Source organism: Balearica regulorum, chromosome 17, assembly GCF_011004875.1.
Source record: "Balearica regulorum gibbericeps isolate bBalReg1 chromosome 17, bBalReg1.pri, whole genome shotgun sequence".
NCBI lineage: Eukaryota > Metazoa > Chordata > Aves > Gruiformes > Gruidae > Balearica > Balearica regulorum.
In genome coordinates this window covers 8,799,846-8,814,670 of record NC_046200.1, presented here as the reverse complement: position 1 = coordinate 8,814,670, position 14,825 = coordinate 8,799,846, and the positions used below count along the sequence as shown (strand labels likewise).

The window sequence follows — 14,825 nt, the reverse complement described above, 5'->3', positions numbered from 1 at the left end:
CTCATTTCAACTGTCCTTTTATTACTTTAATTGTTTTGTTTAAAAAAAAATGCCTGAAAGTTCATAAATTTTGCTTGCCAAGTGTAGGCTAGAGACCTGCTCTTGCTCTCCCTGTAGCTAATGGTAAAACATCCAAACACTGACTCATGCCTGTAGCGATCCAGGTCCCATACAGAAAACAGAAGTTCTTCATATTCCTCATGTAGTGAAGTTAACCCTGAGGGCTGCTGTTGCTCCTGCTTTGCCACAAGGCCTGCCAGGGAAAAGCAACACCGTTTGTCAGGCCACATCTGCACTGACTTTTCTACCAACCGTACTGGCTTTCTGTCTTCTGTTTCGCTTTGTTTTGGTCATAACATAGTTAAGAGGCCACCCTAACCTCGGGCAACTTGCTTGAAGGTATCTCTGCATCTAGCCACAGAAATGGGATAAACCCTGGGAATCATCCCTCAGTATCGGGCCCATGGCATCATAGCACAAGCGTTTACTGGTTTAGCTAACAGAATAAATCCATTAGTGGCTACCATCAGTAGGTTGTTATCCTCTTAGGTGGATTTTCTGCTCACAGATGAAATACAACACAATAAAACTGGATTAGAATAGCACAATATATAAATACATATATATAAAACCAAAGAGCAAGAAGTTAAGTAGTTATTAATGCAATGTAGGACTGTATATTCAAGCTAGTGGTAACACTTCAACAAATTATTTTTAGATTTTTTTTTAACCTAATTCAATTGCAAGTTTTACAAAGTGTTAAATAGAATAAAATTAAAAATAACATTTTTGGATTTGTTGAACAAAATCTAAGATAATCTCAAAAGACTTTTGCACATAAAGTGTGTAAGTACATTAGCACCTAAAGCAAGCAAAAATAAACTGCAGAGTGTGAGCATATAAACAGGAGATTTCTGGTGGTGAAGTGTTACTGCAGAAGAATGACATCCAAAATGCAAACAATCAATATTATTAATTTTCATTTTCTAGCACAATGAGATTGCCCAGATCTTCAGCAATACATTTTTGCCAAGGAAACATTTTTTATTATTGCTTAACAACAATCTCAAACTTTTCTGGTAGTGGACTGAGTTCAGCCCTGGTGGAAGTTGGTGCTGCTTTTGTGCACTCGGCAAACTTGCCTCTGTCTGTATTGGGATTTTGACCCCAAGTGTCGGATATTTGTGCAATCGATGCACCTTTAATAGCACTGAAGTTTCACACTGAACCATATGATTTTAGAATTCTGTTCAAGCAATTGAGAGATTTATCAGGAATTGCACCATTTGTCCCATCCAGCTTCAGCCTGTTCCTGTCCTCAAGCAGATGATGGTTGGAAATCAAATACGACAACTAGGATATGGTTAGAGGGCAGTCTGCAAGGGAAGAGGTAGGACACAAGTGGGACAGTTGATGGAGAATGAGTCTTATGAGGGATAAAAGAGAAAAGGCATTATGAGGGGAAAAGATTTAAAAGTCATTTGCAGGAAGCTAGGAGACTGAGAACAGGAAAAAGCACCGTGCTATTTATGAGGAACTGGATACGAAGTTTTGAAAATAAGCTTTTTCCTTCTGGGCTCTTGATAAGAAAGAACATACACAGTATAAATACACACGCCTGCTCTATGATAAGGGCTAATACTTCCACGATAAACTAAAGAAAAATAATCAAATTAAAATGTTAAAGCTATGTAAGAAGAAACAGAAAGCTGAAAAATCTAGAGAACGAGGTGGGCAAGAAGGGTAAAGGAGGGGAACAAACCATCTAGTCTGTAGAAAATTTTCATGAGGGTCTCTGATTCGCTTCTCTGACGCCTGGGGGCCAAAGAACCTGTACTACAGTCGGCTCTGTTTCTCCATCTGCATCATATACGCGTGCAACAGAGACACAAAGTGGTGGAGAGGGGAAAGACATTCAGCTGGGAAAGCTGGGAAGTGGTTTAACTTCTTTAGCAGAAAGATGGTTTTCTTTTGGGCAGGCACAGTGCCCTTGTAAGTCCCACAGACCGAAGGAGCCTGTTGGCACCAGGACTGAGCAGAACAGATCTCTGTGCTTGGGGGAGGGAACAGGCTCTGTTTTCACTCGTTCTGGAGTCACTCACGCCGATTGAAATCTGGCTGTTGGAAACTGCCTACCCAGCTGGCATATTAGTGGAATAACAGGAATAGTGCAATTCGTAGCGTGGGGAATGTGGGTAGGGAGGCGAAGCTTGAACAGGTGGATGGGAATGCATAATTAAATATGCAAAGGCTGAATAATAGTATCTGTAAAATCCGCCGGCATCCCGAGATCCACATTTGGTAGCATTTCTGTTACCATTTGCTGCTGAATTTAACAGGTAGAAATCAGTGCTGAATTCCCGATGTCAGATCAGAAACAAGGGGCTCTGTTCTACTTTCCCCAAAGCTTCTGTTGTAAGGTTATTAAGGCAGTACCATTGATGCACTAATTATCTACAGATAATTAACGTTCCAGTTTGACCACATAGTTTCTTCTGCACAATGCAATGCTGGCGGAGCTAAACCTGAGATCTTGCTTCCGAAAGCAGTGTCCTCATGAAGCAAGGAGCAGTGTTCAGGGGGCAATGCGCAGCCCTGGCGTAGGCCTGCTCAGCTCTGCTGAGCCCGTTCCCAAACCCCTGGTTCCCGGTTTCGGACGCCAGGAACCCAGCGCTGACCGGAAGAGATTGATTGCTGTGTAAGTCAGCTCAGGGCCTGTAACTAAATACGATGCACGCTTTGCCCATCAAAGTTGCAAAGCAGTGGAGCACCCACACCGGCACCTGCATCAGGTGGTTAAAACCGGGCAGGGAGGGAGGTAATGCCCCTGCCCAGCCCCCGCCGGGCTCCCCGTGACCCCGCTGGGGCAGAACCCGGTTTCTGACCGGCCAGGCAGGATCAGCCCCTTCAGCGGCTGCCCAGGCCTCCGGCGCGACCCGGGGCTGAGCTCCGGCTGCCCAGAGGCCAGGCCCGAGGCCGAGGCCCCTGGTCCTGAGGCGGGCTCAGGTGGATCTCCGGGACCGGGCGAGGCACGCGCAGTGCCGGGCGCCCCGTCCCTCCCCGCCCCAGGCCCGGAGCCTTCGCGGAGGAATCTTGCCCCACGCCGCGCTCCGTCCGGGGCGGGGCGGCGCGCTCGGCGGGCGGTGCCGGGGCTGTAGGGGCACGCGGCCCGCCGCTCGCGCCATGTCGTTCCGCCGCGCTTTGGCGCTGGCCGCCTGCGGGCTGGCCGGAGGCTCCGTCCTCTTCTCCGCCGTTGCCGTAAGCAAGCAGCCGGCCCGCGGCGGCGACGCCGAGCCGCGGCCGGGGAGCTCCCCCTCCGCCGTACCACCCGCTTCCGCGGCGCCGCCGGGTTTGCTGCTGCTGCCGCCCGCCGCCGCCGCCGCCGCCTCCTGCCCGGCGGCTCCCGGCTGGATCGAGAGACCTGCCGGTACCGGCGGGTACTGGGACAGCAACTGGGACAGGTAGGTGCGGCGGGGCTGCGGTGGCGGCGTCTCCCTCCCCCGCCTGGGTGGGGATCCCGCTCCCGGGCGGCGGCTGTGGTGAGGGGCGCGGCAGGAGCTGCCCTTAAAGCCCCGCGTCGGGGCCGCGCCTGGAGGAACCGGCGTCTGCGGGCTCGGGGTTGGGGCTCGGCGCCCCTCTGACGGGAAGGGGGCCGGGCTCCCGGGTTGCCCCGTGGGAGCGGCCGTGGGAGCCCCGAGCCGGGCCGCCTCCCGCTGAGCCGGACGCCCTTGCCGGCGGCTGAGGCGCGCTGTGGCGACCGAGCACCCCCGGTGCTCCCCAGTCAGGGGTCCGCCGGGCTCGGGTCCGAGGGAAGTTTTAGGTGGTAAACGGTTCAAAGCAGAATGTGGTTGAAATTCTTGAATATTCTTGAAAATAGTTGGCGTTCTGGAGCGCCGAAGTACGGTGAAGGGATGCCTTGCCTGTGCTTTGGTGTAGACAGTTCAGAGGCTTTTCCTGCCGTAGAGATGCAGGGATCCCTTCGCTCCAGTGCTTCCATCCAGTGAGGCTGCACAGCCTTAGGTTTGTGATAAGTGTGAGCACTGTGGAGAAGACCTGCCTGTTGGTTTTTTTAACACAGTGTCAACCATATCTCAGTATTGCTTCATGTCTACACCCAGATTTTTCTGTTTAATATCAGCATCCTTGTGGATAAAAAACATTTGCACGTGCTAGGCATATATGAGGCCTGCTACTTACGTTGACTGTGGAACTAAAGTTAGTGTTCTTAAATCCTTGTAAAGGTAATGTTGCTTTGAACCTAACTTGGTTGTGTTCTTCATAGTGTTGAAATACATTCACCCAAAGGTTAGGTACATTTTTTCTGATTTTTTTTAATTAGATTGGGCAAATATCTGTATTGAGCTTTGGATCATTTAGCTTCCGTCTGGTAGAATTATGTCTCCGGGGAGACTTATGTCAGGCTCCAGTTTCATCATAGTAAATCCAAACTTAAGTACTAACAGATTTTTATTGTATAATGCATCCTGTTTTGATTTTTGAGATGCTGCAGAATCAGCTACTCATATAAATAGGGCTATGTACACCCTAATTATAAAAATTAAAACTTCCATTAAATAAGGTTATACCTGGTTATGTAGTTACATTGAGGAGGGTACTAAAGCTGCTTCTTTAACTGCAGATCCTGGCCTTTCTGGTTCTGCTAAATGGTTGATCCCCTTCAGGGATTCTAAAGTACTTTCAAACTTGTGTAACTTTTTTTTTTTACCAGTTCAGGAAGTAGAGATTGTCCTATAACTGATATAGCTGTCACAATTCCTTGAGCAAATACAGCTAGATAATAGTTAATAGCAGTTAAGGATAGTGTACTGTGTCACCATTCATCATAGTGTGCAAACAGCGGAAGTGTATTATGTAAATACTTTATCACAGAGCAGTTTTAGTTTTTTGCTGCTTGGTGTCTGCCTGTCGGTGTGGTATGGCTTTGGCTGGACCTGGTTGAAGTCTTAATTTTTGGACGATGTTGGCAGAAACAACGCGTAAACTTATTAAGTGGCTTATAACTACACAAAGCATCTGACTGCTTCTCTTTGGGGGGAGGGCAGGGAATGATTTACAAAGTCAAGTCCAGAGCAAATAACCAGATATTACAATATTCTCAACAACTGATGGCTTTTCAAGTTTGAAACAAAAGAATGAAGTATCTTGTTTTGAAACTTCCTATTGATCTGATATGATGCTACACCTAGGATGTTATATTGGTCTATGCCACTTGCACAGGAATTGTACAGTTCAGTTCTTGGATAAGACTAATTTCATTCATGTAAAATACTTTATCTGAAAGCTGTTCTAATCAAGTTTCTGTTAACTGGAAAGCTTAGTGTGGGAGGGGAAAAAAGTTTCAAATTATCATCTAAATTTCTGTGCTTCAGGTACCTTCTTATATCTTCTGAGTGCTTCTTGCAGATAGTTTTGTTAGAAATGAAAGTAGAAATATCTGGATTTCAAGGTATGCTACAAGAATTAAAACATTTGTCAGGCCGACTGATGTGTTTCAGTGACATGCAGGGCTTCCTGGAGGAAAGGTGAAAAGGGCGCTGGCGTGGATTAAGTGATACTTTTGTTATAATGAGGTTTAAAGATGGTCCCTGGTATTGCTATTGCTTTTTAGCAAAGTTCTGTCCAGCTACAATCTTCAGCAATATTTTTATAAGGGAATGCAGAAAACTGCATTTGTCAGCTTCTGAGTTTCAGCAGCCTAAAGAAAACCCACATAAGTCTTAGCAATATTAAAAGTTTTCCTGCTCATAAACTTTCTAAAACTAGCTGATGCTAAAAATATTGTTAAGCTTGGTTATCTTCTCATGACTTGTTAAAGCATCTGTTGCTTTTCAAAGCGCATGTTACCATCGAGTAACTTCAGAGGTGCTGGGGGGGAGAGGGCAGGACTTGCACTCAGGCATTTCTTGTAATTTCTATGTTTCTGCCATAGGATGAATTAATCTCTATGTAACTTTACAAATGTGCTTGAATTTTTCAGACATTTTTTTCTATTTTCCTAATATATCTTTTCAGCGATAAAGTTTTTACTGAGTCTGTGATAGTGGGGGAGGGAGGGAAATATCCTCTGTGCCCCGCGTCCTCCTCAGGAACTGGATCAAGTGTCTGGGTGATGTGCAGGGGGGAAGGTTATGGTCTGCAGAAAGGGAGGCCAGTGTGCAGTGTGACAAAATGGAAGAAAGATTAAAGATTAAAGTGGCATGAGAGGAGAGGATGATGAAAAAGATGAAAGGATAAATAAACACTCCAGGGCTGGAAAATAAACTGTTCCTGGAGAGGCCGGATATGAACTGGTTTAAATCACAAAATAATTCTCAATGTGCACTGCAGAAAGTTGGAGTCTTTCTAGGTTTATTGTTGGGGACGGTGGGGTTAGTCACTTGATGTAAATGTGATTGATAAAGTGCAAATGTTGTAGGTGTTATCATAGAGCCTTTTAGATATGGAACACTTTCTTTCCTTTGTGATCAGTCAACACCTCTTCTTCTTTTCCTGGGTATCATTCATGGTTAGTTTTTCTTGTAAAAAAAACCTACCATTATACCTGTGACTGAAAATCAGTGAAAATCACAAGAACAACTATTGCATCGACAAGAATTCAAATAAAAAGTCTCTGCTAGTGTTTATAATCTTCTTGTCCAGACAGACTGTAGCTTTCGTATGTTTTAGTGTACGCCATCTGTTTGCATTAGGATTTAACTTCTTCTGTTGTGTTTGTTGCTTTTTTCCCCCCAAGAATTAATTGAAAGGTGACTGTGGCTAAACAGCAAATGTATCTGTGTCAGTTACGCCTTTTAACCTACGGCATTAACTTCTGCTTTTTTTAATGCAGGCTTTTATTTATAGCACTCTTACAATGGTTTGAATCAGTTTTGTGATATAAATGGCTAAATAGTCAATTTAGTACTTCAGCTATATCTAGAACTAAGGCAAGACTACCCATCTGTAAAATTCTTCTGCCTTTTAGTCTCTCCTATCTAAAAATGATGTTTTAAACGTGTTCATTTAGACGTGAACCACTGGCTCTTATCAACCTCAAAAAGAAAAATGAAGAAACTGGGGAAGAAGAACTTGCTTCACGCTTAGATCACTGCAAAGCAAAAGCCACCAGGCACATATTCCTTATCCGTCATTCGCAATATAATTTGGATGGCCGGGCTGATAAAGACAGAACTCTGACCCCACTTGGTATGTATTACTAGAAGCATCGTACTTTGCATTTTGAGAAAATTGTTTTTCAAGTGCTGCTGTCCTGATGAGTACAGGTCAGTAACTCGGCTCTGTTCTGGGTTCCACTGCCAAACCTTAATCCGCTTTCTGGATCCTTTGTGGCAGAAAGATGTCATGAATAAGTTGTGGTTTTTTTCTGTTTTTCATCCTCTAAATCCAAACATTAAAACATGCTTTACAGAGTTCAAAACACAGTTGTAAAGAAACTTCACAGAGGAAGTTTCCAATTATCTTAAGGTTGCTTGAGCAAGTGCTAGCTGACTTAATTCTCCAGGGTTAAGGCTTTTAAACTTAGCTCCATGACTAACTTTGGGATAGATTTCTCTTAAAAGATGGCTTGTCTTTCTGTTAGTTAATTTGCTGATTTATATAAAAAAAAATTACCCCTGACTTTCCTTTCACTTGGAGTGTTTATAATTAAATACATTTCACTTTTGCTGCTAAGCACTGTTTTGGGGAATACTGCTAATCAGTCACGTGAAAAGAGGATAACTTCTGTCTGTGTTAATTCATTGATCCTGTGACTAGGTCTCAGATGTGAATTAGTATTATTTTAATAGTGTATTTAAAAAGCAGTGGACACTTTCTTGATTGTATGTATGCTGATATTGTTTCGAGGGGCTGCTTGAGGTTTTGGAAGTCTGGTGCCAAATTTTTAGTATAAACACCTTTTTTTTTCCCCCTCAAGTCTTAATCACCAGTGTGCAAACAGGAGTGAAATGCTAATTTCAGGACTAAGGTGCTATCTTAAATTGGTAACAAAGTATAATCTTAATCCTGTCTCATCCGGTGCCTTGAGTAAGTTACTTACGCTGTCTGGTGCCTTTTCACCTACTTACCTGAAAGATGGAATAAAGCTTCCCTAGGATATCCAAGTGCTGTGGTTCTTAACTGTTCTAAGACGAACAGTTTAGAAAAATGAAAAATGCATTTACTTTATGAAAAATGCACTGTCAGCTTTGACATGGTCTCTTCTTCTGTGTTCCCTGAACACAGAGATGGCAGATGGCTTGGGTCAGCTGTAGCTTTTATTGGAGGTGGCTCCCTTGGGATGGGGCTAGCAGGGATATTGAATACTTTAGTGAAAGTCTCTGAGTAAGTTTTGATATATATGTATTTACTTTTTTTTAAAAAAAAAAAAAAAACTAATTTTTCCTGCCCATGGAAATGCGACTTGAAATTGTCCAGCCAATAAGCTTGGTCTGAATAAGTAGCGACTCTGGTAAAAATGTTTTCCAATTATTTTTTGAAAGGAAAAAAACCCTGACATTGATGGAGACCTTTTATGTCTACTGGACAACTCTTTTAGTAGTTTGTGTGAGGCCAATTTATATAATGAATATCATTTTTAAGGTCGGGAGCAGGCTGAACTGACTGGACACAGGCTGGCAAGCTTGGGATTAAAATTTGATCAGATTATCCACTCATCCATGACTAGAGCAACTGAAACAACTGAAATTATAAGCAAACATCTCCCAGGTAATTGACTTCCCTTAATTTTTCATTTTCTTCTGGTCCTTGAAACTGCTTCCAGTAGAATTGTAAGCTTGTCCTCAAGGTTGAGATGTTATTTAGCCAACTTCCAGCCCTGTGTGAATGTATTTATTAGTATCTCTATATTTATAGAGAAACTAACAACCCTAATTCTGCTAGTTTCCAGTTCATTTTTAAAAATAGTAGAGGGATCTGCCCCTCTGAGTGACTAGCTGCTACCTGTATGTACTGCTGTGTAGGAGAACTCTGCTGGTTGCTCTTCACTTACGTGTTTTGTAAAGCAAAGATTGTCACAGGTCATCAGGCTTGCCTTGGTCTGAGGACGCAACAGCGCAGGGGAGAAAAGGATCATAAACTCCAGTTCTTGTAGTGATGCTGGGTTAGTTAACAGCCCTTCTTGTGTGCTCTGCTATCCTGTGTGCAGGGGAAGATGCGGCACGCTCACAAAGGTGTAGGGATTGGGTGGCTGCTTTGTTTGTATGGGGTTTGGGGTTGTTGTGTTTGGGTTTTTTGGTGTTTTCTTTGAGGGGTGTTGTTTGTTTCGGTTGTTTTGGTTTTGTGGGTTTTTTCCTGCTGTTTAGACATACCAGAATCTAAACTAAAGACACTTGGCTATAGGTAATTCTGCCTGGTCTTTTACCAGATAATCAAGTATGACAAGGTGAAAGTCAGTTCTCTTAACCATTCTATTTATTTTCTTAAATGTGCTGCTTCAAAAACACCCCAAAACCAACAAAACAAAAAACCTCAAACACCCCTCTATCCCCCAAACACCCCCCCCATAAACCATCTTTTCTTCCTCAGAGTGAGATTACTAATACTAGTATAAATATTAAATATCAGCACTGTAGTGTTAACATTAATTTGCATTAATTAGCAGTAGGTGTTAACTGACATACAGCTTTAGATTGAAGAAATACATTTGCAAGGATGTTAAAGTGCAGCAGACTGGGAAGACACAGCTTGCTGTGCCAGGCTGGTCTGGCTGTTCTCAGTTGGAATAAACTTCATCCTCCTGACGACAAAACAGTTGTGTTGCAGAGATTCACACACCTGGATAGGAAGCGTGTAGACTAAAATGGTCTTTAAGATGGAGAGGAAGACTTCCTTGAAGAAAGAATATGAAAAATGTATTGACTGTAGAGTTGTGGGCCTGTTTGCATGTGGTATGTGAAGTAACAACTCCTTTCTGAATGTGTATTTAATATTTCAGGAGTTAAAAAAATTAGTACTGATCTGCTGAGAGAGGGAGCACCTATAGAACCAGACCCTCCAGTCTCTCACTGGAAACCAGAAGCTGTGGTAACTTTTTACTTAAAGTTTTTTTTGTGTGTGTGTTTGTTTTGTTTTTTAATATACTTTATATTGACTATAGTAATAACTTGCAGTGTCTGAGCTGATGCTTTTCATCACAGACCTTAGATAATTGCATACTCTTCTCCTCCCCAGTAAGTGTACAGAACAGTTAAAATGACTTAACAGCCCTTCAGTATTAGTAAAGAAGAACTCTTTAGAAGACACGGCCCATCTGCAAATGCAGACAATGGGCCGTGCTGCTCTGAGCTGTGTTTAAATCTGAACTCTGTGCCATCAGCAGTATTACGAAGATGGAGCTCGAATTGAGGCTGCTTTTCGAAACTTCATTCATAGAGCCGATGCAAAGCAGGAAGAAGACAGCTATGAGATCTTTGTCTGCCATGCCAACGTGATCCGCTATATTGTGTGCAGGTATGTGTTGGATTGCATGTTCAGCTGTGTTCTTTAAAAGGCCATAGTTCTACTGAAGTAGCGTTGGTGTATGGCACCGCTGAGCTAGGAGATGCGTTCATTTGGCTTGTTTCAGGTGGTTGGAGATCAGTGCCTGCATTATGAGCAGCTGCTTCTGCAACTTCATCACAGGATTAATTTGCAGATAGAGGACAAATTTGAATGTTAGAACACTTTCATTCTAATTTTAAAGTGAAAATGGTTAAATCAGTGAGACTCAAAACCTTTTCGTACATCTGAACAGTCTCTTTAATATGATAAGCTCCTGCTTGCCATAAACCTCTGCTGGAAAAGACGACAAATAAGGATCTGACTGGATGTGTCTTTTTGAGGTGACGTGAATTTGATCTGACATAATGAAAGATTGATTTAGTTTTGGGAATTCTTTACTAATGGAAATTTTTGTTCAAGTTGTGTTAGTGTGTTTTTGCCATAACATCCAGTATTGGATTAGCGAGGAGAGTGGATCTTTCTGCTAACATCAAAGTTGTTCGTGAAGGAGAAAACAGTTCTGTATCTTTGCCTGTCTCTGTATCCAGTCAGCTGAGGCTGTTTTATTCCACTTCCCTATCAACAAAGCACTGTCTGTAAGATCATTTGTCTTGAGCAGGACAGATGTGATTAAACTTTAATCTGATCAATACCTACAACAATTTCAGTTAGCTTTATTTAGCTGAGCTAGTTAAATGCTAGCCTGTCTGCTCTGTGGATTGCTTTAGCGCTCTTCAAAATTGCTATACTTAAAATCATTGATCAGGTAAACAGCATATTCTTTCCTGTGCTAAAAAAGATCGCCTTGCTGCTACCTAGGCTTTTTCTGAAATACTTGTGTACTTTTTCTCTTCGCTGTTTCTTCCCTCTTCTTTTTAACTTTTCTTCTGTGCCTTCCATTCCAGGCTATCTGAGATCACAATCCATATAGTGTTCCTTTTGAATCTAGCTTGACTGTAGCTGTTATTTAATTTCTTAGCCTTTCTAAAAGACTGTCATAAGAGCCAAAACCAAGTTATCCCTTGGTATCTGAGACAAAAGATGTTTGAGACAACTTAATATTTTACCACAATTGATTGAACTCCTAAGGCTATTCCTTAGGAATTTTAGAATAGCTGAGACTATCAGGCTGTGATACTGTGTTTCTGCAAAAAGCACCAAGGTACTTTCTCTGGTCATTTCTGGGAAACAGTACAGCTGATGGAAAGTAGTTGTGGTGAATTTCTTCCATAGGCACGTACAGGCAAGTAGAATGAATCCTACCTCGCTGCTTCTCTGCTGCTGTTACGTACCTGCCCACGTTGATAAGGCTAAAACAGTGCATAAAAGCTTGCTGTTTGCCGCTGGTCTGCGGAGGAGGCCGTTGGGTTGGTGAGCCACTTCTCTGCTTGTCCTGAACCGCGCAGGGGTTTGTGGTGTTGCAGTTGGCTCAGTGACCAACCTGAACCTGTGCCGTCCCTTGTCTTGTTTGTTAGATTGCTCAGAGTGCTCCCAGCAACCTGGCTATGCTGGAGCTTCTGCCTTCTGTCGATTTGACTTAATTCTATCTACATTAATCATACCCAGCTGCTGGAATCTGCTCATGCCAGCGCATTGTTGGCATCAGACCAGTTACCAATGCTGCAATTTCATATCGATTGCAAAAGAAAAATATTTTATCAAAGGCTGACTGCAGGACAACTTCCATGCAATCTGCAGAATGACCAATAATTCTTTTTTTTCTTTTTTTTCCCCCCCTTGTCTGGAACAGAAGGTGATGCTGTGAGTGGGATGTTAATATGTTTATGAATGAATCTTTTTCGTTTCTTTTTTGTTTTTGTTTTCTAGAGCATTGCAGTTCCCTCCAGAAGGCTGGCTGCGAATGTCTCTTAACAATGGCAGCATAACTCACTTGGTGATACGTCCGAATGGGAGAGTGGCGCTTCGAACACTGGGTGACACAGGTTTCATGCCTCCAGATAAAATCACACGCACCTGACTGAGCAAAACTGACAGGTGTCCAGGAGCTGCCTCCAGTCTCTTTGCACTAGTACATTCAGCTACAGTACCACTAGGTTTTTATCTGTTATGTTGGGGTGTGATGCTGTCTTTAAAAAAAAAAAAAAAAAAGTCCTTTAGCCCCTTGCCTCCTTCATACATAGTCATATCTGCCTTTCAGTCCAGAAGAGAAGAAATCTTTGTAAGCCTGATGCTGTCCAGTCCTCAAGTATTCCCCAGAACGCCAAGCCGAGCTGTGGAATACAAAGCAATTGAATGTCTGTGTGCTCAGCAGTTGTGTGAGAGCACCGACTCCCCCCACTCCCCATGAGGCTCTATAACCAAAGCGTGCGACTGTGGATGTTTTTCTTGTGCAGGAAAGCAATTGGTGTGGGAACTGGAAGGAACCGCCTTGTAGCACACTGCAGCTAAAACTGAAGATGAGCCAGCTTGTTTTGACTCCTGCAGAACTGACAAATGGTATTCTGCTGCTTGAAGGACAAAGGGATAGAGCGTCAATTTTTGTAAGCTGTTGAGGCTGTGTGTTCATGTTGTGTTGTTATTCCCCTCTGCCCCCAAGATGCTCACGTAAACTGTGCCTGGAAGGTGTAAGCATAAAGTAAAGAAAGAGGGTAAAAAAGCATTTGCCTCAGAGCTGTGGTGCTAGAATTACCTGCTGCTTAAACTAAGTGTTCCTACATCCTCAGGAAGTACTTTATGCAGAACAATGTTTTTCAGTCTTGTAAAGCCTTTAACTAAAACTTGGTCTGTAGGTGGACATAGGGATGAGGTTGTAGCAGTAAGATGGAAAGAAAGGAAAGCAGCAATCTTCTGAAAGTGCTTCCAGTTACTGACTCTTACATTGTTAAGTACTTTCTCCCATTGATTTGCTTTTGGTGATACCTTGCTGTCAGAGCAGAGAAGTCACACCACTGAGTTCAAGATCATGATACTGCGGGCCAGAGCTTCTGCAGCATTGGTGCAAACTGCCACCTAAAACTACTGTTGCCTTGCGTGGTGAAGAAGTATCTGTGGGGTGGCTTTTTTGAGGCCAAGTGCCCAGTACACGTCAGACTGTGAAGTGGCTCCTCTGTGCAGCTCTGATGCTGCTGGACTTGTTCTAGCAAAAAAACCACAGATGGCTGAGACCTAGGTCATTTTTAAGGAGAGGGCTCAGAGGTTTGGGTTTTGTTGTTGTGGGGTTTTTTTTGGTTTGTTTTTTGGTTTGTTCCCCCCCCCCCAAAGCTGTGTGCTAGGCTCCTGAACTGTGTGGGAATGGCTCAGAGTACCTGGACTGTTGAAAAAGGTCACTCTATGCATCATCTGCCTTGGTGATAGAGCACATACTGCAGGACAGCAACACCTGTAACTTGTTTGCCAGGTTCTCTTTATCACCAAGCCTGTTGCAGAGCCCCTACATGCTCCTGTTTGTTAGAGCTGTATGGCACACAACCTAGCAAGACAAGGGTGCGTTTGATACAGGATTGCTATGGCAGGATGAGTTCAAGGAACCGGGCTGGTAAGGGACAAAACATGATTGGTGTGTAGTGTGAGCTGTGGGGGGCAAGAGGGAACCATTGCAACATAGCTCTTATTGATGCAATGAGAATAACTTATCATTTTTTTTGTCTAAACCTTTTTAAAAGTTTTGAATAAAATAACTGGTCTGTCTGTCTTGTCTCTTCAGTTGGATAGTTGTGTGACATCTGCTGTGGAAGGAAGGGCTGCTCAGTGACTTGTGGTTCTCCCCGCTGAGCAGCCTTTGTAGCCCACACTGCCTGGGGCAACAGTTCATTTACTTGCTCTGTCCTTTTATCCAACTCCAACTATCTGAAATGTAAACTTGAGGTAGGAGCTAGCGCAGTTAGTGATCATCACCTGCAGAACCATGTGCCAGCACTGCAGCCTACGAGGGACTCCTGTTCTCTAGTCCCAGCCCTGTGGGGCTTGGCCTTTGGGAGTTCAAGGGCTGCGTCACTACCACCATGTCGAACAGGAGCACCAAAGCTGCTGGTAAGATGAAAACGCTGTGCAGTTTTATTTGTGTGCACATACGTGTACCCTCTCACAGCCCCGCCCTTCTTGGTGGGCAGCCAGAGGACACATGCACAGAATTTAACCTTTTCAGTGGCACTTAAGTTATGGGGGAGGAAGTATGAAATTTTAAGATGTACACACATAATTTTTTACAGGATTTGGACTTCCTGTCTCAAACATTTTGAGACTTTTAAATCTTCAGTGACATCACCCAACCTCATTGCTCAGACACACACACACACACAATGCATGAGTTGTGTTGGTAAGGCCTGGCCAAATTAGTAATTTGCACATCATGGTTATCAACCCAG

The 14,825-nt window shown here is 43.5% G+C and overlaps 1 protein-coding gene across 2 annotated transcripts; it reads left to right on the top strand.

Moving 5' to 3' along the window:
* The first annotated feature begins 3,117 nt into the window (after positions 1–3,117).
* PGAM5 (PGAM family member 5, mitochondrial serine/threonine protein phosphatase) lies at positions 3,118–14,148 on the top strand. 2 transcript variants are annotated; one of them, XM_075769962.1, is made up of 6 exons: positions 3,118–3,461; positions 7,028–7,206; positions 8,602–8,727; positions 9,956–10,044; positions 10,340–10,470; positions 12,328–14,148. In XM_075769962.1, exons 1-6 carry the CDS (start codon positions 3,184–3,186, stop codon positions 12,476–12,478), a joined length of 954 nt encoding a protein of 317 aa, XP_075626077.1. In that variant the 5' UTR covers positions 3,118–3,183; the 3' UTR covers positions 12,479–14,148. The 2 variants fall into 2 exon arrangements, with proteins under 2 accessions (XP_075626077.1, XP_075626076.1); XM_075769961.1 differs by having other exon boundaries at positions 10,337–10,470.
* Positions 14,149–14,825: the final 677 nt, after the last annotated feature.

Coding starts and splice junctions, on each gene's coding strand:
- PGAM5 (XM_075769961.1), top strand. CDS start 3,184: ATGTCGTTCCGCCGCGCTTTGGCGCTGGCCGCCTGCGGGCTGGCCGGA. Junction 7,207..8,601: donor CAGAACTCTGACCCCACTTG/GTATGTATTACT, acceptor ATCATTTTTAAG/GTCGGGAGCAGGCTGAACTG. Junction 10,045..10,336: donor ACTGGAAACCAGAAGCTGTG/GTAACTTTTTAC, acceptor CTGTGCCATCAG/CAGTATTACGAAGATGGAGC.